At 42.2% G+C, this 21753-nt stretch overlaps 2 protein-coding genes and 2 long non-coding RNA genes across 72 annotated transcripts in view; 2 read left to right on the top strand and 2 right to left on the bottom strand.

The window, feature by feature from the left end:
* Positions 1 to 11: 11 nt before the first annotated feature.
* LOC127932981 (uncharacterized) lies at positions 12 to 6783 on the bottom strand. 50 transcript variants are annotated; one of them, XM_052529046.1, is made up of 8 exons: positions 6004 to 6783; positions 5740 to 5827; positions 5476 to 5695; positions 4200 to 5255; positions 3359 to 3622; positions 2514 to 3305; positions 488 to 2247; positions 12 to 399 (listed from the first exon to the last, which is right to left on the bottom strand). In XM_052529046.1, exons 2-8 carry the CDS (start codon positions 5809 to 5811, stop codon positions 145 to 147), a joined length of 4419 nt encoding a protein of 1472 aa, XP_052385006.1. In that variant the 5' UTR covers positions 5812 to 5827; positions 6004 to 6783; the 3' UTR covers positions 12 to 144. The 50 variants fall into 50 exon arrangements, with proteins under 50 accessions (XP_052385006.1, XP_052385025.1, XP_052384999.1 ...); XM_052529065.1 differs by lacking the exon at positions 5476 to 5695 and having other exon boundaries at positions 4200 to 4375; positions 4420 to 5431; XM_052529039.1 differs by lacking the exon at positions 6004 to 6783 and having other exon boundaries at positions 488 to 883; positions 928 to 1103; positions 1192 to 2247; positions 4200 to 5299; positions 5476 to 5993.
* Positions 6784 to 6922: 139 nt separating this feature from the next.
* LOC127932982 (barrier-to-autointegration factor-like) overlaps positions 6923 to 21753 on the bottom strand; it is a 28208-nt gene continuing 13377 nt past the window's right edge. The window contains exon 3 of the mRNA XM_052529088.1: positions 6923 to 7358. Coding sequence (XP_052385048.1) covers positions 7211 to 7358 — 148 coding nt within the window. The 3' untranslated portion in view covers positions 6923 to 7210. The remainder of the gene's footprint in view (positions 7359 to 21753) is intronic.
* LOC127932984 (uncharacterized) lies at positions 7365 to 8455 on the top strand. Of its 16 annotated transcripts, XR_008146649.1 has the most exons (4): positions 7544 to 7634; positions 7706 to 7777; positions 7836 to 7919; positions 7978 to 8455. It is a non-coding gene; the product is annotated as an uncharacterized LOC127932984 (long non-coding RNA). The 16 variants fall into 16 exon arrangements; XR_008146658.1 differs by lacking the exon at positions 7706 to 7777 and having other exon boundaries at positions 7365 to 7575; XR_008146653.1 differs by having other exon boundaries at positions 7365 to 7575; positions 7765 to 7848; positions 7907 to 8455.
* Positions 10330 to 20160, top strand: LOC127932985 (uncharacterized). 5 transcript variants are annotated; one of them, XR_008146665.1, is made up of 3 exons: positions 10330 to 10417; positions 12772 to 12959; positions 19613 to 20160. It is a non-coding gene; the product is annotated as an uncharacterized LOC127932985 (long non-coding RNA). The 5 variants fall into 5 exon arrangements; XR_008146664.1 differs by lacking the exon at positions 10330 to 10417 and adding an exon at positions 10901 to 11018; XR_008146663.1 differs by lacking the exon at positions 10330 to 10417 and adding an exon at positions 11912 to 12029.

Raw genomic sequence — 21753 nt, 5'->3', positions numbered from 1 at the left:
GCCCCTGGGTATGTCCTGTCCATATGGAGTGACAGAATGCTCAGACACACACAACCTGCTTTCATCAAATACAACATCTTGAAAAGGCAGTGGAATGGGATAAAGACTCTGTCGTGTGAAAAATCCAATACTTTACTTTGTATGCTACTGTTGCAGGTCACAGCAGTGTGCTGGAAAACCTTGGTAGAGCATGGGTGGAGTAGGCATTGTGGTGCTGGAAAACCTTGGTAGAGCATGGGTGGAGTAGGCATTGTGGTGCTGGAAAACCTTGGTAGAGCATGGGTGGAGTAGGCATTGTGGTGCTGGATAACCTTGGTAGAGCATGGGTGGAGTAGGCATTATGGTGCTGGAAAACCTTGGTAGAGCATGGTTGGAGTAGGCATTGTGGTGCTGGAAAACCTTGGTAGAGCATGGGTGGAGTAGGCATTGTGGTGCTGGATAACCTTGGTAGAGCATGGTTGGAGTAGGCATTGTGGTGCTGGAAAACCTTGGTAGAGCATGGGTGGAGTAGGCATTGTGGTGCTGGAAAACCTTGGTAGAGCATGGATGGAGTAGGCATTGTGGTGCTGGATAACCTTGGTAGAGCATGGGTGGAGTAGGCAGTGTGGTGCTGGACAACCTTGGTAGAGCATGGGTGGAGTAGGCATTGTGGTGCTGGAAAACCTTGGTAGAGCATGGGTGGAGTAGGCATTGTGGTGCTGGAAAACCTTGGTAGAGCATGGATGGAGTAGGCATTGTGGTGCTGGATAACCTTGGTAGAGCATGGGTGGAGTAGGCAGTGTGGTGCTGGACAACCTTGGTAGAGCATGGGTGGAGAAGGCATTGTGGTGCTGGATAACCTTGGTAGAGCATGGGTGGAGAAGGCATTGTGGTGCTGGAAAACCTTGGTAGGGCTTGGGTGGAGAAGGCATTGTGGTGCTGGATAACCTTGGTAGAGCATGGGTGGAGAAGGCATTGTGGTGCTGGATAACCTTGGTAGAGCATGGGTGGAGAAGGCATTGTGGTGCTGGAAAACCTTGGTAGAGCATGGGTGGAGAAGGCATTGTGGTGCTGGATAACCTTGGTAGAGCATGGATGGAGTAGGCATTGTGGTGCTGGATAACCTTGGTAGACCATGGGTGGAGTAGGCAGTGTGGTGCTGGACAACCTTGGTAGAGCATGGATGGAGTAGGCATTGTGGTGCTGGACAACCTTGGTAGAGCATGGATGGAGTAGGCATTGTGGTGCTGGATAACCTTGGTAGAGCATGGATGGAGTAGGCATTGTGGTGCTGGATAACCTTGGTAGAGCATGGATGGAGTAGGCATTGTGGTGCTGGATAACTTTGGTAGAGCATGGATGGAGTAGGCAGTGTGGTGCTGGACAACCTTGGTAGAGCATGGATGGAGTAGGCATTGTGGTGCTGGATAACCTTGGTAGAGCATGGGTGGAGTAGGCAGTGTGGTGCTGGAAAACCTTGGTAGAGCATGGGTGGAGTAGGCATTGTGGTGCTGGACAACCTTGGTAGAGCATGGATGGAGTAGGCATTGTGGTGCTGGATAACCTTGGTAGAGCATGGGTGGAGTAGGCAGTGTGGTGCTGGACAACCTTGGTAGAGCATGGGTGGAGAAGGCATTGTGGTGCTGGATAACCTTGGTAGAGCATGGGTGGAGAAGGCATTGTGGTGCTGGAAAACCTTGGTAGAGCATGGGTGGAGAAGGCATTGTGGTGCTGGATAACCTTGGTAGAGCATGGGTGGAGAAGGCATTGTGGTGCTGGATAACCTTGGTAGAGCATGGGTGGAGTAGGCATTGTGGTGCTGGAAAACCTTGGTAGAGCATGGGTGGAGTAGGCATTGTGGTGCTGGAAAACCTTGGTAGAGCATGGGTGGAGTAGGCATTGTGGTGCTGGAAAACCTTGGTAGAGCATGGGTGGAGAAGGCATTGTGGTGCTGGATAACCTTGGTAGAGCATGGGTGGAGAAGGCATTGTGGTGCTGGATAACCTTGGTAGAGCATGGGTGGAGTAGGCATTGTGGTGCTGGAAAACCTTGGTAGAGCATGGGTGGAGTAGGCATTGTGGTGCTGGAAAACCTTGGTAGAGCATGGGTGGAGTAGGCATTGTGGTGCTGGAAAACCTTGGTAGAGCATGGGTGGAGTAGGCATTGTGGTGCTGGAAAACCTTGGTAGAGCATGGGTGGAGTAGGCATTGTGGTGCTGGATAACCTTGGTAGAGCATGGGTGGAGAAGGCATTGTGGTGCTGGAAAACCTTGGTAGAGCATGGGTGGAGTAGGCATTGTGGTGCTGGACAACCTTGGTAGAGCATGGGTGGAGAAGGCATTGTGGTGCTGGAAAACCTTGGTAGAGCATGGGTGGAGAAGGCATTGTGGTGCTGGAAAACCTTGGTAGGGCATGGGTGGAGAGAAGGAATTGTGGTGCTGGATAACCTTGGTAGAGCATGGGTGGAGAAGGCATTGTGGTGCTGGATAACCTTGGTAGAGCTTGGGTGGAGAAGGCATTGTGGTGCTGGAAAACCTTGGTAGAGCATGGGTGGAGAAGGCATTGTGGTGCTGGATAACCTTGGTAGAGCATGGATGGAGTAGGCATTGTGGTGCTGGATAACCTTGGTAGACCATGGGTGGAGTAGGCAGTGTGGTGCTGGACAACCTTGGTAGAGCATGGATGGAGTAGGCATTGTGGTGCTGGACAACCTTGGTAGAGCATGGATGGAGTAGGCATTGTGGTGCTGGATAACCTTGGTAGAGCATGGATGGAGTAGGCATTGTGGTGCTGGATAACCTTGGTAGAGCATGGATGGAGTAGGCATTGTGGTGCTGGATAACTTTGGTAGAGCATGGATGGAGTAGGCAGTGTGGTGCTGGACAACCTTGGTAGAGCATGGATGGAGTAGGCATTGTGGTGCTGGATAACCTTGGTAGAGCATGGGTGGAGTAGGCAGTGTGGTGCTGGAAAACCTTGGTAGAGCATGGGTGGAGTAGGCATTGTGGTGCTGGACAACCTTGGTAGAGCATGGATGGAGTAGGCATTGTGGTGCTGGATAACCTTGGTAGAGCATGGGTGGAGTAGGCAGTGTGGTGCTGGACAACCTTGGTAGAGCATGGGTGGAGAAGGCATTGTGGTGCTGGATAACCTTGGTAGAGCATGGGTGGAGAAGGCATTGTGGTGCTGGAAAACCTTGGTAGAGCATGGGTGGAGAAGGCATTGTGGTGCTGGATAACCTTGGTAGAGCATGGGTGGAGAAGGCATTGTGGTGCTGGATAACCTTGGTAGAGCATGGGTGGAGTAGGCATTGTGGTGCTGGAAAACCTTGGTAGAGCATGGGTGGAGTAGGCAGTGGTGGCATTGTGGTGCTGGAAAACCTTGGTAGAGCATGGGTGGAGTAGGCATTGTGGTGCTGGAAAACCTTGGTAGAGCATGGGTGGAGAAGGCATTGTGGTGCTGGATAACCTTGGTAGAGCATGGGTGGAGTAGGCATTGTGGTGCTGGAAAACCTTGGTAGAGCATGGGTGGAGTAGGCATTGTGGTGCTGGAAAACCTTGGTAGAGCATGGGTGGAGTAGGCATTGTGGTGCTGGAAAACCTTGGTAGAGCATGGGTGGAGTAGGCATTGTGGTGCTGGAAAACCTTGCATGGGTAGAGCATGGGTGGAGTAGGCATTGTGGTGCTGGATAACCTTGGTAGAGCATGGGTGGAGAAGGCATTGTGATGCTGGATAACCTTGGTAGAGCATGGGTGAAGTAGGCATTGTGGTGCTGGATAACCTTGGTAGAGCATGGGTGGAGTAGGCATTGTGGTGCTGGATAACCTTGGTAGAGCATGGGTGGAGTAGGCATTGTGGTGCTGGAAAACCTTGGTAGAGCATGGGTGAAGTAGGCATTGTGGTGCTGGATAACCTTGGTAGAGCATGGGTGAAGTAGGCATTGTGGTGCTGGATAACCTTGGTAGAGCATGGGTGAAGTAGGCATTGTGGTGCTGGATAACCTTGGTAGAGCATGGGTGAAGTAGGCATTGTGGTGCTGGATAACCTTGGTAGAGCATGGGTGAAGTAGGCATTGTGGTGCTGGAAAACCTTGGTAGAGCATGGGTGAAGTAGGCATTGTGGTGCTGGATAACCTTGGTAGAGCATGGGTGAAGTAGGCATTGTGGTGCTGGAAAACCTTGGTAGAGCATGGGTGGAGTAGGCATTGTGGTGCTGGAAAACCTTGGTAGAGCATGGGTGGAGTAGGCATTGTGGTGCTGGATAACCTTGGTAGAGCATGGGTGGAGAAGGCATTGTGGTGCTGGATAACCTTGGTAGAGCATGGGTGGAGTAGGCATTGTGGTGCTGGAAAACCTTGGTAGAGCATGGGTGGAGTAGGCATTGTGGTGCTGGATAACCTTGGTAGAGCATGGGTGGAGAAGGCATTGTGGTGCTGGATAACCTTGGTAGAGCATGGGTGGAGTAGGCATTGTGGTGCTGGATAACCTTGGTAGAGCATGGGTGGAGTAGGCATTGTGGTGCTGGAAAACCTTGGTAGAGCATGGGTGGAGTAGGCATTGTGGTGCTGGAAAACCTTGGTAGAGCATGGGTGGAGTAGGCATTGTGGTGCTGGAAAACCTTGGTAGAGCATGGGTGGAGTAGGCATTGTGGTGCTGGAAAACCTTGGTAGAGCATGGGTGGAGTAGGCATTGTGGTGCTGGATAACCTTGGTAGAGCATGGGTGGAGTAGGCATTGTGGTGCTGGATAACCTTGGTAGAGCATGGGTGGAGTAGGCATTGTGGTGCTGGAAAACCTTGGTAGAGCATGGGTGGAGTAGGCATTGTGGTGCTGGATAACCTTGGTAGAGCATGGGTGGAGAAGGCATTGTGGTGCTGGAAAACCTTGGTAGAGCATGGGTGGAGTAGGCATTGTGGTGCTGGAAAACCTTGGTAGAGCATGGGTGGAGTAGGCATTGTGGTGCTGGAAAACCTTGGTAGAGCATGGGTGGAGTAGGCATTGTGGTGCTGGAAAACCTTGGTAGAGCATGGGTGGAGTAGGCATTGTGGTGCTGGATAACCTTGGTAGAGCATGGGTGGAGAAGGCATTGTGGTGCTGGAAAACCTTGGTAGAGCATGGGTGGAGTAGGCATTGTGGTGCTGGATAACCTTGGTAGAGCATGGGTGGAGAAGGCATTGTGGTGCTGGATAACCTTGGTAGAGCATGGGTGGAGTAGGCATTGTGGTGCTGGAAAACCTTGGTAGAGCATGGGTGGAGTAGGCATTGTGGTGCTGGATAACCTTGGTAGAGCATGGGTGGAGTAGGCATTGTGGTGCTGGATAACCTTGGTAGAGCATGGGTGGAGAAGGCATTGTGGTGCTGGAAAACCTTGGTAGAGCATGGGTGGAGTAGGCATTGTGGTGCTGGAAAACCTTGGTAGAGCATGGGTGGAGTAGGCATTGTGGTGCTGGATAACCTTGATAGAGCATGGGTGGAGAAGGCATTGTGGTGCTGGATAACCTTGGTAGAGCATGGGTGGAGTAGGCATTGTGGTGCTGGAAAACCTTGGTAGAGCATGGGTGGAGTAGGCATTGTGGTGCTGGAAAACCTTGGTAGAGCATGGGTGGAGTAGGCATTGTGGTGCTGGATAACCTTGGTAGAGCATGGGTGGAGTAGGCATTGTGGTGCTGGAAAACCTTGGTAGAGCATGGGTGGAGTAGGCATTGTGGTGCTGGATAACCTTGGTAGAGCATGGGTGGAGTAGGCATTGTGGTGCTGGAAAACCTTGGTAGAGCATGGGTGGAGTAGGCATTGTGGTGCTGGATAACCTTGGTAGAGCATGGGTGGAGTAGGCATTGTGGTGCTGGATAACCTTGGTAGAGCATGGGTGGAGTAGGCATTGTGGTGCTGGATAACCTTGGTAGAGCATGGGTGGAGTAGGCATTGTGGTGCTGGAAAACCTTGGTAGAGCATGGGTGGAGTAGGCATTGTGGTGCTGGAAAACCTTGGTAGAGCATGGGTGGAGAAGGCATTGTGGTGCTGGAAAACCTTGGTAGAGCATGGGTGGAGAAGGCATTGTGGTGCTCATGTGAATTCCATTTATTTTTGTTTGTCAGACCATTGCCTACTTCTCATTTGTTTTTTGCTGTAAGAGTCAACCAGTCACATACACAGTCACCATCAACCCATTGAGATGCCACAGAGAGCTGTCCAACTGGCCAACTCTCAGAAAATATTGATAGTTTACCGATACATCTTGACACTCATTGGAACAAAGATATATGGTGATTTTTGTGAGGAAAAATTAGCAAATGAAAGGGATTTTCATTCTTACAAAGAAGAAGATGGAGATGAAGATGATGAGGATGGAGATGGAGATGAAGATGAATGACTAATAATAATGTTATTATACAGTAATAGAGAGTTGAAAACAATCACAGTAAAGTACTTCATTGTTACCCAGAAATGATTTGTTATTGACAGAAGAAAAAATAAATAATCTTCATTGGACCTTGAGGTTAATAAGATAATATCCTGCTACTCCACAAGGAGTAACAATATGTTGACTCTTAAGATGGTCAAAGGTAATGAATGTTTTATATTTTATTTGTGCGGTTTGTGTAGCGACGACTATGCTAATTATTTTGTTTACGTCCCCTGCGGGTCTTTTTGGGGTGTTGCATGCTATCAGATAATAGCTTCTCATGCTTTCGCCGAAAAGCATTTAAAAAATCTGACTTGTTGCCTGGATTCACAACGAGTGTAGCTTTAATTCAATACCCTGCATTGTTATTTTAATGAACGTTTGAGTTTTAACTAGTACTATTAGCATTTAGCGTAGCGCATTTGCATTTCCAGATGTCTAGATGGGACGCCTGCGTGTCAGGTAGGAGCAAGAGGTTAAACGGCTGGGTTAGTTAAACGGCAGCTAGGAGCAAGAGGTTAAGGATACAGCAGAACAAAAACAAAAAGTAAATTCCAGATTTATTCCAAAACTGAATGCATCCAAAACGATCACTTTAACCTGGGGACAGGGTCCAGGGTCTCAGTTGAAGAACATGACAAGAAGAACAGAAGGAAGTGTAGTGTCTTATAAACAACTATCAACTTTATTATTACTCAATATTACTTATCAATACATTACGTCCATCAGCTGATGTGCTTTAGATGAAAGTTGACCTAGGTAGGTCTGAAGAGTCCCAGTTAGGGAGAAGAAAAGCAGAAAGGAGCAGAGATAGTGAGTGAATGCTCTCCTCTACATATTGTTGTCGGTCCAGTCTCTCAGTCCATTGTAGGCGTCACTTTGTTGCTTGGCGTTGGCCCCTGTGGTATTTTTCAGATAGCCCTGGAACCGGCCCTGGTCCCGACCACTCACCAGGTACTGGCCCAACATCTGGTCAGCTCTGGGAGAGACAAAACTGGGTCATTTACTGTTCTGGTAAAGTTCTCAGAATGTTCTACATATTCTGAAACTGTGCAAATACATCTAAACAATGCAGAGAGAGAGAACATAGATAAATAATAGAAAAGTTTAATTATAAAGTATTAATAAATACACAATGAGAAACAATAAGTTGGCTTTATACACAAAAGAACAGAGTCGATGTGTAGGGATATGAGGTAATAACATGGTTATATACAGGGAGTACCAGTACTGAGTCAATGTGTAGGGATATGAGGTAATAACATGAGGTAATAACATGCTTTATACACAGGATAAAAGAACAGAGTCGATGTGAAGGGATATGAGGTAATAACATGGTTATATACAGGGAGTACCAGTACTGAGTCAATGTGTAGGGATATGAGGTAATAACATGAGGTAATAACATGCTTTATACACAGGATAAAAGAACAGAGTCGATGTGTAGGGATATGAGGTAATAACATGAGGTAATAACATGCTTTATACACAGGATAAAAGAACAGAGTCGATGTGTAGGGATATGAGGTAATAACATGAGGTAATAACATGCTTTATACACAGGATAAAAGAACAGAGTCGATGTGTAGGGATATGAGGTAATAACATGAGGTAATAACATGCTTTATACACAGGATAAAAGAACAGAGTCGATGTGTAGGGATATGAGGTAATAACATGAGGTAATAACATGCTTTATACACAGGATAAAAGAACAGAGTCGATGTGTAGGGATATGAGGTAATAACATGAGGTAATAACATGCTTTATACACAGGATAAAAGAACAGAGTCGATGTGAAGGGGATCGAGGTATTTGAGGTAGATATGTATATATTGGCAGGGATAGAGTGACTAGACAACAGGATAGATAATAAACAGTAGCAGCAGTATACTGTAGGTAGGGATAGAGTGACTAGACAACAGGATAGATAATAAACAGTAGCAGCAGTATACTGTAGGTAGGGATAGAGTGACTAGACAACAGGATAGATAATAAACAGTAGCAGCAGTATACTGTAGGTAGGGATAGAGTGACTAGACAACAGGATAGATAATAAACAGTAGCAGCAGTATACTGTAGGTAGGGATAGAGTGACTAGACAACAGGATAGATAATAAACAGTAACAGCAGTATACTGTAGGTAGGGATAGAGTGACTAGACAACAGGATAGATAATAAACAGTAACAGCAGTATACTGTAGGTAGGGATAGATAGTGACTAGACAACAGGATAGATAATAAACAGTAGCAGCAGTATACTGTAGGTAGGGATAGAGTGACTAGACAACAGGATAGATAATAAACAGTAGCAGCAGTATACTGTAGGTAGGATAGAGTGACTAGACAACAGGATAGATAATAGACAGTAACAGCAGTATACTGTAGGTAGGGATAGAGTGACTAGACAACAGGATAGATAATAAACAGTAGCAGCAGTATACTGTAGGTAGGGATAGAGTGACTAGACAACAGGATAGATAATAAACAGTAGCAGCAGTATACTGTAGGTAGGGATAGGAGTGACTAGACAACAGGATAGATAATAAACAGTAGCAGCAGTATACTGTAGGTAGGGATAGAGTGACTAGACAACAGGATAGATAATAAACAGTAACAGCAGTATACTGTAGGTAGGATAGAGTGACTAGACAACAGGATAGATAATAAACAGTAGCAGCAGTATACTGTAGGTAGGGATAGAGTGACTAGACAACAGGATAGATAATAAACAGTAGCAGCAGTATACTGTAGGTAGGGATAGAGTGACTAGACAACAGGATAGATAATAAACAGTAGCAGCAGTATACTGTAGGTAGGGATAGAGTGACTAGACAACAGGATAGATAATAGACTGTAACAGCAGTATACTGTAGGTAGGGGTAAAGGATAGATAATAGACAGTAACAGCAGTATACTGTAGGTAGGGGTAAAGGATAGATAATAGACAGTAACAGCAGTATACTGTAGGTAGGGGTAAAGGATAGATAATAGACAGTAACAGCAGTATACTGTAGGTAGGGGTAAAGGATAGATAATAGACAGTAACAGCAGTATACTGTAGGTAGGGGTAAAGGATAGATAGTAGACAGTAACAGCAGTATACTGTAGGTAGGGGTAAAGGATAGATAATAGACAGTAACAGCAGTATACTGTAGGTAGGGGTAAAGGATAGATAGTAGACAGTAACAGCAGTATACTGTAGGTAGGGGTAAAGGATAGATAATAGACAGTAACAGCAGTATACTGTAGGTAGGGGTAAAGGATAGATAATAGACAGTAGCATCAGTATACTGTAGGTAGGGGTAAAGGATAGATAATAGACAGTAACAGCAGTATACTGTAGGTAGGGGTAAAGGATAGATAATAGACAGTAACAGCAGTATACTGTAGGTAGGGGTAAAGGATAGATAATAGACAGTAACAGCAGTATACTGTAGGTAGGGGTAAAGGATAGATAATAGACAGTAACAGCAGTATACTGTAGGTAGGGGTAAAGGATAGATAATAGACAGTAACAGCAGTATACTGTAGGTAGGGGTAAAGGATAGATAATAGACAGTAACAGCAGTATACTGTAGGTAGGGTAAAGGATAGATAATAGACAGTAACAGCAGTATACTGTAGGTAGGGGTAAAGGATAGATAATAGACAGTAACAGCAGTATACTGTAGGTAGGGGTAAAGGATAGATAATAGACAGTAACAGCAGTATACTGTAGGTAGGGGTAAAGGATAGATAATAGACAGTAACAGCAGTATACTGTAGGTAGGGTAAATGATAGATAATAGACAGTAACAGTAGTATACTGTAGGTAGGGTTAAAGGATAGACAGTAACAGCAGTATACTGTAGGTAGGACAGTAAAGGATAGATAATAGACAGTAACAGCAGTATACTGTAGGTAGGGGTAAAGGATAGATAATAGAACAGCAGTATACTGTAGGTAGGGTAAAGGATAGATAATAGACAGTAACAGCAGTATACTGTAGGTAGGGGTAAAGGATAGATAATAGACAGTAACATCAGTATACTGTAGGTAGGGGTAAAGGATAGATAATAGACAGTAACAGCAGTATACTGTAGGTAGGGGTAAAGGATAGATAATAGACAGTAACAGCAGTATACTGTAGGTAGGGGTAAAGGATAGATAATAGACAGTAACAGCAGTATACTGTAGGTAGGGAGTAAAGGATAGATAATAGACAGTAACAGCAGTATACTGTAGGTAGGGTAAAGGATAGATAATAGACAGTAACAGCAGTATACTGTAGGTAGGGGTAAAGGATAGATAATAGACAGTAACAGCAGTATACTGTAGGTAGGGGTAAAGGATAGATAATAGACAGTAACAGCAGTATACTGTAGGTAGGGGTAAAGGATAGATAATAGACAGTAACAGCAGTATACTGTAGGTAGGGTTAAAGGATAGATAGACAGTAACAGCAGTATACTGTAGGTAGGGGTAAAGGATAGATAATAGACAGTAACAGCAGTATACTGTAGGTAGGGGTAAAGGATAGACAGTAACAGCAGTATACTGTAGGTAGGGGTAAAGGATAGATAATAGACAGTAACAGCAGTATACTGTAGGTAGGGGTAAAGGATAGATAATAGACAGTAACATCAGTATACTGTAGGTAGGGGTAAAGGATAGATAATAGACAGTAACAGCAGTATACTGTAGGTAGGGGTAAAGGATAGATAATAGACAGTAACAGCAGTATACTGTAGGTAGGGGTAAAGGATAGATAATAGACAGTAACAGCAGTATACTGTAGGTAGGGAGTAAATGATAGATAATAGACAGTAACAGCAGTATACTGTAGGTAGGGGTAAAGGATAGATAATAGACAGTAACAGCAGTATACTGTAGGTAGGGTAAAGGATAGATAATAGACAGTAACAGCAGTATACTGTAGGTAGGGGTAAAGGATAGATAATAGACAGTAACAGCAGTATACTGTAGGTAGGGGTAAAGGATAGATAATAGACAGTAACAGCAGTATACTGTAGGTAGGGGTAAAGGATAGATAATAGACAGTAACAGCAGTATACTGTAGGTAGGGGTAAAGGATAGATAATAGACAGTAACAGCAGTATACTGTAGGTAGGGGTAAAGGATAGATAATAGACAGTAACAGCAGTATACTGTAGGTAGGGGTAAAGGATAGATAATAGACAGTAACAGCAGTATACTGTAGGAGGGATAAAGTGACTAGACAACAGGATAGATAATAGACAGTAACAGCAGTATACTGTAGGTAGGGACTAAAGGATAGATAATAGACAGTAACAGCAGTATACTGTAGGTAGGGATAGAGTGACTAGACAACAGGATAGATAATAGACAGTAACAGCAGTATACTGTAGGTAGGGGTAAAGGATAGATAATAGACAGTAACAGCAGTATACTGTAGGTAGGGTTAAAGGATAGATAATAGACAGTAACAGCAGTATACTGTAGGTAGGGGTAAAGGATAGATAATAGACAGTAACAGCAGTATACTGTAGGTAGGGGTAAAGATAGATAGACAGTAACAGCAGTATACTGTAGGTAGGGGTAAAGGATAGATAATAGACAGTAACAGCAGTATACTGTAGGTAGGGGTAAAGGATAGATAATAGACAGTAACATCAGTATACTGTAGGTAGGGGTAAAGGATAGATAATAGACAGTAACAGCAGTATACTGTAGGTAGGGGTAAAGGATAGATAATAGACAGTAACAGCAGTATACTGTAGGTAGGGGTAAAGGATAGATAATAGACAGTAACAGCAGTATACTGTAGGTAGGGGTAAAGGATAGATAATAGACAGTAACAGCAGTATACTGTAGGTAGGGGTAAAGGATAGATAATAGACAGTAACAGCAGTATACTGTAGGTAGGGGTAAAGGATAGATAATAGACAGTAACAGCAGTATACTGTAGGTAGGGGTAAAGGATAGATAATAGACAGTAACAGCAGTATACTGTAGGTAGGGGTAAATGATAGATAATAGACAGTAACAGCAGTATACTGTAGGTAGGGTTAAAGGATAGACAGTAACAGCAGTATACTGTAGGTAGGGGTAAAGGATAGATAATAGACAGTAACAGCAGTATACTGTAGGTAGGGGTAAAGGATAGATAGACAGTAACAGCAGTATACTGTAGGTAGGGGTAAAGGATAGATAATAGACAGTAACAGCAGTATACTGTAGGTAGGGGTAAAGGATAGATAATAGACAGTAACATCAGTATACTGTAGGTAGGGGTAAAGGATAGATAATAGACAGTAACAGCAGTATACTGTAGGTAGGGGTAAAGGATAGATAATAGACAGTAACAGCAGTATACTGTAGGTAGGGGTAAAGGATAGGTAATAGACAGTAACAGCAGTATACTGTAGGTAGGGGTAAATGATAGATAATAGACAGTAACAGCAGTATACTGTAGGTAGGGGTAAATGATAGATAATAGACAGTAACAGCAGTATACTGTAGGTAGGGGTAAAGGATAGATAATAGACAGTAACAGCAGTATACTGTAGGTAGGGGTAAAGGATAGATAATAGACAGTAACAGCAGTATACTGTAGGTAGGGGTAAAGGATAGATAATAGACAGTAACAGCAGTATACTGTAGGTAGGGGTAAAGGATAGATAATAGACAGTAACAGCAGTATACTGTAGGTAGGGGTAAAGGATAGATAATAGACAGTAACAGCAGTATACTGTAGGTAGGGGTAAAGGATAGATAATAGACAGTAACAGCAGTATACTGTAGGTAGGGGTAAAGGATAGATAATAGACAGTAACAGCAGTATACTGTAGGGAGGGATAGAGTGACTAGACAACAGGATAGATAATAGACAGTAGCAGCAGTATACTGTAGGTAGGGATAGAGTGACTAGACAACAGGATAGATAATAGACAGTAACAGCAGTATACTGTAGGTAGGGATAGAGTGACTAGACAACAGGATAGATAATAGACAGTAACAGCTGTATACTGTAGGTAGGGGTAAAGGATAGATAATAGACAGTAACAGCAGTATACTGTAGGTAGGGGTAAAGGATAGATAATAGACAGTAACAGCAGTATACTGTAGGTAGGGGTAAAGGATAGATAATAGACAGTAACAGCAGTATACTGTAGGGAGGGATAGAGTGACTAGACAACAGGATAGATAATAGACAGTAGCAGCAGTATACTGTAGGTAGGGATAGAGTGACTAGACAACAGGATAGATAATAGACAGTAACAGCAGTATACTGTAGGTAGGGATAGAGTGACTAGACAACAGGATAGATAATAGACAGTAACAGCAGTATACTGTAGGTAGGGGTAAAGGATAGATAATAGACAGTAACAGCAGTATACTGTAGGTAGGGGTAAAGGATAGATAATAGACAGTAACAGCAGTATACTGTAGGTAGGGGTAAAGGATAGATAATAGACAGTAACAGCAGTACATTTACATATACATTTAAGTCATTTAGCAGACGCTCTTAACCAGAGCGACTTACAAATTGGTGCATTCACCTTATACTGTAGGTAGAGGGGTAAAGGATAGATAATAGACAGTAACAGTAGTATACTGTAGGTAGGGGTAAAGGATAGATAATAGACAGTAACAGCAGTATACTGTAGGTAGGGGTAAAGGATAGATAATAGACAGTAACAGTAGTATACTGTAGGTAGGGGTAAAGGATAGATAATAGACAGTAACAGCAGTATACTGTAGGTAGGGGTAAAGGATAGATAATAGACAGTAACAGCAGTATACTGTAGGTAGGGGTAAAGGATAGATAATAGACAGTAACAGCAGTATACTGTGGGTAGGGGTAAAGGTTAGATAATAGAGAGTAACAGCAGTATACTGTAGGTAGGGGTAAAGGATAGATAATAGACAGTAACAGCAGTATACTGTAGGTAGGGATAGAGTGACTAGACAACAGGATAGATAATAGACAGTAACAGCAGTATACTGTAGGTAGGGGTAAAGGATAGATAATAGACAGTAACAGCAGTACATTTACATATACATTTAAGTCATTTAGCAGACGCTCTTAACCAGAGCGACTTACAAATTGGTGCATTCACCTTATACTGTAGGTAGAGGGGTAAAGGATAGATAATAGACAGTAACAGCAGTATACTGTAGGTAGGGGTAAAGGATAGATAATAGACAGTAACAGCAGTATACTGTAGGTAGGGGTAAAGGATAGATAATAGACAGTAACAGCAGTATACTGTAGGTAGGGGTAAAGGATAGATAATAGACAGTAACAGCAGTATACTATAGGTAGGGGTAAAGGATAGATAATAGACAGTAGCAGCAGTATACTGTAGGTAGGGGTAAAGGATAGATAATAGACAGTAACAGCAGTATACTGTAGGTAGGGGTAAAGGATAGATAATAGACAGCAGTATACTGTAGGTAGGGGTAAAGGATAGATAGACAGTAACAGCAGTATACTGTAGGTAGGGGTAAAGGATAGATAATAGACAGTAACAGCAGTATACTGTAGGTAGGGGTAAAGGATAGATAATAGACAGTAACAGCAGTATACTGTAGGTAGGGATAGAGTGACTAGACAACAGGATAGATAATAAACAGTAGCAGCAGTATACTGTAGGTAGGCATAGAGTGACTAGACAACAGGATAGATAATAAACAGTAGCAGCAGTATACTGTAGGTAGGCATAGAGTGACTAGACAACAGGATAGATAATAAACAGTAGCAGCAGTATACTGTAGGTAGGGATAGAGTGACTAGACAACAGGATAGATAATAGACCGTAACAGTAGTATACTGTAGGTAGGCATAGAGTGACTAGACAACAGGATAGATAATAGACAGTAACAGCAGTATACTGTAGGTAGGCATAGAGTGACTAGACAACAGGATAGATAATAGACCGTAACAGTAGTATACTGTAGGTAGGCATAGAGTGACTAGACAACAGGATAGATAATAGACAGTAACAGCAGTATACTGTAGGTAGGGATAGAGTGACTAGACAACAGGATATATAATAGACCGTAACAGTAGTATACTGTAGGTAGGGATAGAGTGACTAGACAACAGGATAGATAATAAACAGTAGCAGCAGTATACTGTAGGTAGGGATAGAAGAGTGACTAGACAACAGGATAGATAATAGACAGTAACAGCAGTATACTGTAGGTAGGCATAGAGTGACTAGACAACAGGATAGATAATAGACCGTAACAGTAGTATACTGTAGGTAGGGGTAAAGGATAGATAATAGACAGTAACAGCAGTATACTGTAGGTAGGGGTAAAGGATAGATAATAGACAGTAACAGCAGTATACTGTAGGAGGCATAGGAAGTGACTAGACAACAGGATAGATAATAAACAGTAGCAGCAGTATACTGTAGGTAGGCATAGAGTGACTAGACAACAGGATAGATAATAAACAGTAGCAGCAGTATACTGTAGGTAGGGATAGAGTGACTAGACAACAGGATAGATAATAGACCGTAACAGTAGTATACTGTAGGTAGGGGTAAAGGATAGATAATAGACAGTAACAGCAGTATACTGTAGGTAGGGGTAAAGGATAGATAATAGACAGTAGCAGCAGTATACTGTAGGTAGGGGTAAAGGATAGATAATAGACAGCAGTATACTGTAGGTAGGGGTAAAGGATAGATAATAGACAGTAACAGCAGTATACTGTAGGTAGGGGTAAAGGATAGATAATAGACAGTAACAGCAGTATACTGTAGGTAGGGATAGAGTGACTAGACAACAGGATATATAATAGACCGTAACAGATAGATATACAGTAGGTAGTATACTGGATAGAGTGACTAGACAACAGGATAGATAATAAACAGTAACAGCAGTATACTGTAGGGATAGAGTGACTAGACAACAGGATAGATAATAGACAGTAACAGCAGTATACTGTAGGCAGGGGGTAAAGGATAGATAATAGTCAGTAACAGCAGTATACTGTAGGTAGGGGTAAAGGATAGATAATAGACAGTAGCAGCAGTATACTGTAGGTAGGGGTAAAGGATAGATAATAGACAGTAACAGCAGTATACTGTAGGTAGGGGTAAAGGATAGATAATAGACAGTAACAGCAGTATACTGTAGGTAGGGGTAAAGGATAGATAATAGTCAGTAACATCAGTATACTGTAGGTAGGGGTAAAGGATAGATAATAGACAGTAACAGCAGTATACTGTAGGTAGGGGTAAAGGATAGATAATAGACAGTAACAGCAGTATACTGTAGGTAGGGGTAAAGGATAGATAATAGACAGTAACAGCAGTATACTGTAGGTAGGGGTAAAGGATAGATAATAGACAGTAACAGCAGTATACTGTAGGTAGGGGTAAAGGATAGATAATAGACAGTAACAGCAGTATACTGTAGGTAGGGGTAAAGGATAGATAGACAGTAACAGCAGTATACTGTAGGTAGGGGTAAAGGATAGATAATAGACAGTAACAGCAGTATACTGTAGGTAGGGGTAAAGGATAGATAATAGACAGTAACAGCAGTATACTGTAGGTAGGGATAGAGTGACTAGACAACAGGATAGATAATAAACAGTAGCAGCAGTATACTGTAGGTAGGCATAGAGTGACTAGACAACAGGATAGATAATAAACAGTAGCAGCAGTATACTGTAGGTAGGTAAAGGATAGAGGCAGTAGAGTATACTAGGACAACAGGATAGATAATAAACAGTAGCAGCAGTATACTGTAGGTAGGGATAGAGTGACTAGACAACAGGATAGATAATAGACCGTAACAGTAGTATACTGTAGGTAGGCATAGAGTGACTAGACAACAGGATAGATAATAGACAGTAACAGCAGTATACTGTAGGTAGGCATAGAGTGACTAGACAACAGGATAGATAATAGACCGTAACAGTAGTATACTGTAGGTAGGCATAGAGTGACTAGACAACAGGATAGATAATAGACAGTAACAGCAGTATACTGTAGGTAGGGATAGAGTGACTAGACAACAGGATATATAATAGACCGTAACAGTAGTATACTGTAGGTAGGGATAGAGTGACTAGACAACAGGATAGATAATAAACAGTAGCAGCAGTATACTGTAGGTAGGGATAGAAGAGTGACTAGACAACAGGATAGATAATAGACAGTAACAGCAGTATACTGTAGGTAGGCATAGAGTGACTAGACAACAGGATAGATAATAGACCGTAACAGTAGTATACTGTAGGTAGGGGTAAAGGATAGATAATAGACAGTAACAGCAGTATACTGTAGGTAGGGGTAAAGGATAGATAATAGACAGTAACAGCAGTATACTGTAGGGAGGCATAGAGTGACTAGACAACAGGATAGATAATAAACAGTAGCAGCAGTATACTGTAGGTAGGCATAGAGTGACTAGACAACAGGATAGATAATAAACAGTAGCAGCAGTATACTGTAGGTAGGGATAGAGTGACTAGACAACAGGATAGATAATAGACCGTAACAGTAGTATACTGTAGGTAGGGGTAAAGGATAGATAATAGACAGTAACAGCAGTATACTGTAGGTAGGGGTAAAGGATAGATAATAGACAGTAGCAGCAGTATACTGTAGGTAGGGGTAAAGGATAGATAATAGACAGCAGTATACTGTAGGTAGGGGTAAAGGATAGATAATAGACAGTAACAGCAGTATACTGTAGGTAGGGGTAAAGGATAGATAATAGACAGTAACAGCAGTATACTGTAGGTAGGGATAGAGTGACTAGACAACAGGATATATAATAGACCGTAACAGTAGTATACTGTAGGTAGGGATAGAGTGACTAGACAACAGGATAGATAATAAACAGTAGCAGCAGTATACTGTAGGTAGGGATAGAGTGACTAGACAACAGGATAGATAATAGACAGTAACAGCAGTATACTGTAGGCAGGGGGTAAAGGATAGATAATAGTCAGTAACAGCAGTATACTGTAGGTAGGGGTAAAGGATAGATAATAGACAGTAGCAGCAGTATACTGTAGGTAGGGGTAAAGGATAGATAATAGACAGTAACAGCAGTATACTGTAGGTAGGGGTAAAGGATAGATAATAGACAGTAACAGCAGTATACTGTAGGTAGGGGTAAAGGATAGATAATAGTCAGTAACATCAGTATACTGTAGGTAGGGGTAAAGGATAGATAATAGACAGTAACAGCAGTATACTGTAGGTAGGGGTAAAGGATAGATAATAGACAGTAACAGCAGTATACTGTAGGTAGGGGTAAAGGATAGATAATAGACAGTAGCAGCAGTATACTGTAGGTAGGGGTAAATGATAGATAATAGACAGTAACAGCAGTATACTGTAGGTAGGGGTAAAGGATAGATAATAGACAGTAACAGTAGTATACTGTAGGTAGGGGTAAATGATAGATAATAGACAGTAACAGCAGTATACTGTAGGTAGGGGTAAAGGATAGATAATAGACAGTAGCAGCAGTATACTGTAGGTAGGGGTAAAGGATAGATAATAGACAGTAACAGCAGTATACTGTAGGTAGGGGTAAAGGATAGATAATAGACAGTAACAGCAGTATACTGTAGGTAGGGGTAAAGGATAGATAATAGACAGTAACAGCAGTATACTGTAGGTAGGGGTAAAGGATAGATAATAGACAGTAGCAGCAGTATACTGTAGGTAGGGGTAAAGGATAGATAATAGACAGTAACAGCAGTATACTGTAGGTAGGGGTAAAGGATAGATAATAGACAGTAGCAGCAGTATACTGTAGGTAGGGGTAAAGGATAGATAATAGACAGTAACAGCAGTATACTGTAGGTAGGGGTAAAGGATAATAGACAGTAACAGCAGTATACTGTAGGTAGGGGTAAAGGATAGATAATAGACAGTAACAGCAGTATACTGTAGGTAGGGGTAAAGGATAGATAATAGACAGTAACAGCAGTATACTGTAGGTAGGGGTAAAGGATAGATAATAGACAGTAACAGCAGTATACTGTAGGTAGAGGTAAAGGATAGATAATAGACAGTAACAGCAGTATACTGTAGGTAGGGTAAAGGATAGATAATAGACAGTAACAGCAGTATACTGTAGGTAGGGTAAAGGATAGATAATAGACAGTAACAGACAGTATACTGTAGGTAGGGATAGTAAAGGATAGATAATAGACAGTAACAGCAGTATACTGTAGGTAGGGGTAAAGGATAGATAATAGACAGTAACAGCAGTATACTGTAGGTAGAGGTAAAGGATAGATAATAGACAGTAACAGCAGTATACTGTAGGTAGGGGTAAAGGATAGATAATAGACAGTAACAGCAGTATACTGTAGGTAGGGGTAAAGGATAGATAATAGACAGTAACAGCAGTATACTGTAGGTAGAGGTAAAGGATAGATAATAGACAGTAACAGCAGTATACTGTAGGTAGGGGTAAAGGATAGATAATAGACAGTAACAGCAGTATACTGTAGGTAGAGGTAAAGGATAGATAATAGACAGTAACAGCAGTATACTGTAGGTAGGGGTAAAGGATAGATAATAGACAGTAACAGCAGTATACTGTAGGTAGGGGTAAAGGATAGATAATAGACAGTAACAGCAGTATACTGTAGGTAGGGGTAAAGGATAGATAATAGACAGTAACAGCAGTATACTGTAGGTAGGGGTAAAGGATAGATAGTAGACAGTAACAGCAGTATACTGTAGGTAGGGGTAAAGGATAGATAATAGACAGTAACAGCAGTATACTGTAGGTAGGGGTAAAGGATAGATAATAGACAGTAGCAGCAGTATACTATAGTTGGGGTAAAGGATAGATAATAGACAGTAACAGCAGTATACTGTAGGTAGGGGTAAATGATAGATAATAGACAGTAACAGCAGTATACTGTAGGTAGAGGTAAAGGATAGATAATAGACAGTAACAGCAGTATACTGTAGGTAGGGGTAAAGGATAGATAATAGACAGTAACAGCAGTATACTGTAGGTAGGGGTAAAGGATAGATAATAGACAGTAACAGCAGTATACTGTAGGTAGGGGTAAAGGATAGATAATAGACAGTAACAGCAGTATACTGTAGGTAGGGGTAAAGGATAGATAATAGACAGTAACAGCAGTATACTGTAGGTAGGGGTAAAGGATAGATAATAGACAGTAACAGCAGTATACTGTAGGTAGGGGTAAAGGATAGATCATAGACAGTAGCATCAGTATACTGTAGGTAGGGGTAAAGGATAGATAATAGACAGTAACAGCAGTATACTGTAGGTAGGGGTAAAGGATAGATAATAGACAGTAACAGCAGTATACTATAGTTGGGGTAAAGGATAGATAATAGACAGTAACAGCAGTATACTGTAGGTAGGGGTAAAGGATAGATAATAGACAGTAACAGCAGTATACTGTAGGTAGGGGTAAAGGATAGATAATAGACAGTAACAGCAGTATACTATAGTTGGGGTAAAGGATAGATAATAGACAGTAACAGCAGTATACTGTAGGTAGGGGTAAAGGATAGATAATAGACAGTAACAGCAGTATACTGTAGGTAGGGGTAAAGGATAGATAATAGACAGTAACAGCAGTATACTGTAGGTAGGGGTAAAGGATAGATAATAGACAGTAACAGCAGTATACTGTAGGTAGGGGTAAAGGATAGATAATAGACAGTAACAGCAGTATACTGTAGGTAGGGGTAAAGGATAGATAATAGACAGTAACAGCAGTATACTGTAGGTAGGGGTAAAGGATAGATAATAGACAGTAGCAGCATATGTGATCAGTCTAAAAAGTTAGTATAAAACGGGTCCCTGCAGATAGTCCGGGTAGCTATTTGGTTAACTATTTGACTAACCATTTGGTTAACTATTTAACTAACAATTTAGCAGTATTTGGGTTTGAGGGTAGAAGCTGTTCAGGGTCCTGTTGGTTCCAGCATCAGTACCGCTTGCCGTGTGGTAGCAGAGAGACCAGTCTATGACTTGGGTGGCTGGAGTGTTTGACCATTTGTAGGGCCTTCCTCTGACACCGCCTGGTATAGAGGTCCTGGATGGTATTCCTATGTAGTGCACCTACCTGGTAATTATACCATATTCCTATGTAGTGCACCTACCTGGTAATTATACCATATTCCTATGTAGTGCACCTACCTGGTAATTACACCATATTCCTATGTAGTGCACCTACCTGGTAATTATACCATATTCCTATGTAGTGCACCTACCTGGTAATTATACCATATTCCTATGTAGTGCACCTACCTGGTAATTATACCATATTCCTATGTAGTGCACCTACCTGGTAATTATACCATATTCCTATGTAGTGCACCTACCTGGTAATTATACCATATTCCTATGTAGTGAACCTACCTGGT

This window comes from Oncorhynchus keta, chromosome 11 (genome assembly GCF_023373465.1).
Source record: "Oncorhynchus keta strain PuntledgeMale-10-30-2019 chromosome 11, Oket_V2, whole genome shotgun sequence".
Taxonomy (NCBI): Eukaryota; Metazoa; Chordata; class Actinopteri; order Salmoniformes; family Salmonidae; genus Oncorhynchus; species Oncorhynchus keta.
The sequence above is the reverse complement of the archived record's forward strand: the minus strand, read 5'-3'. Positions and strand labels throughout refer to the sequence as shown.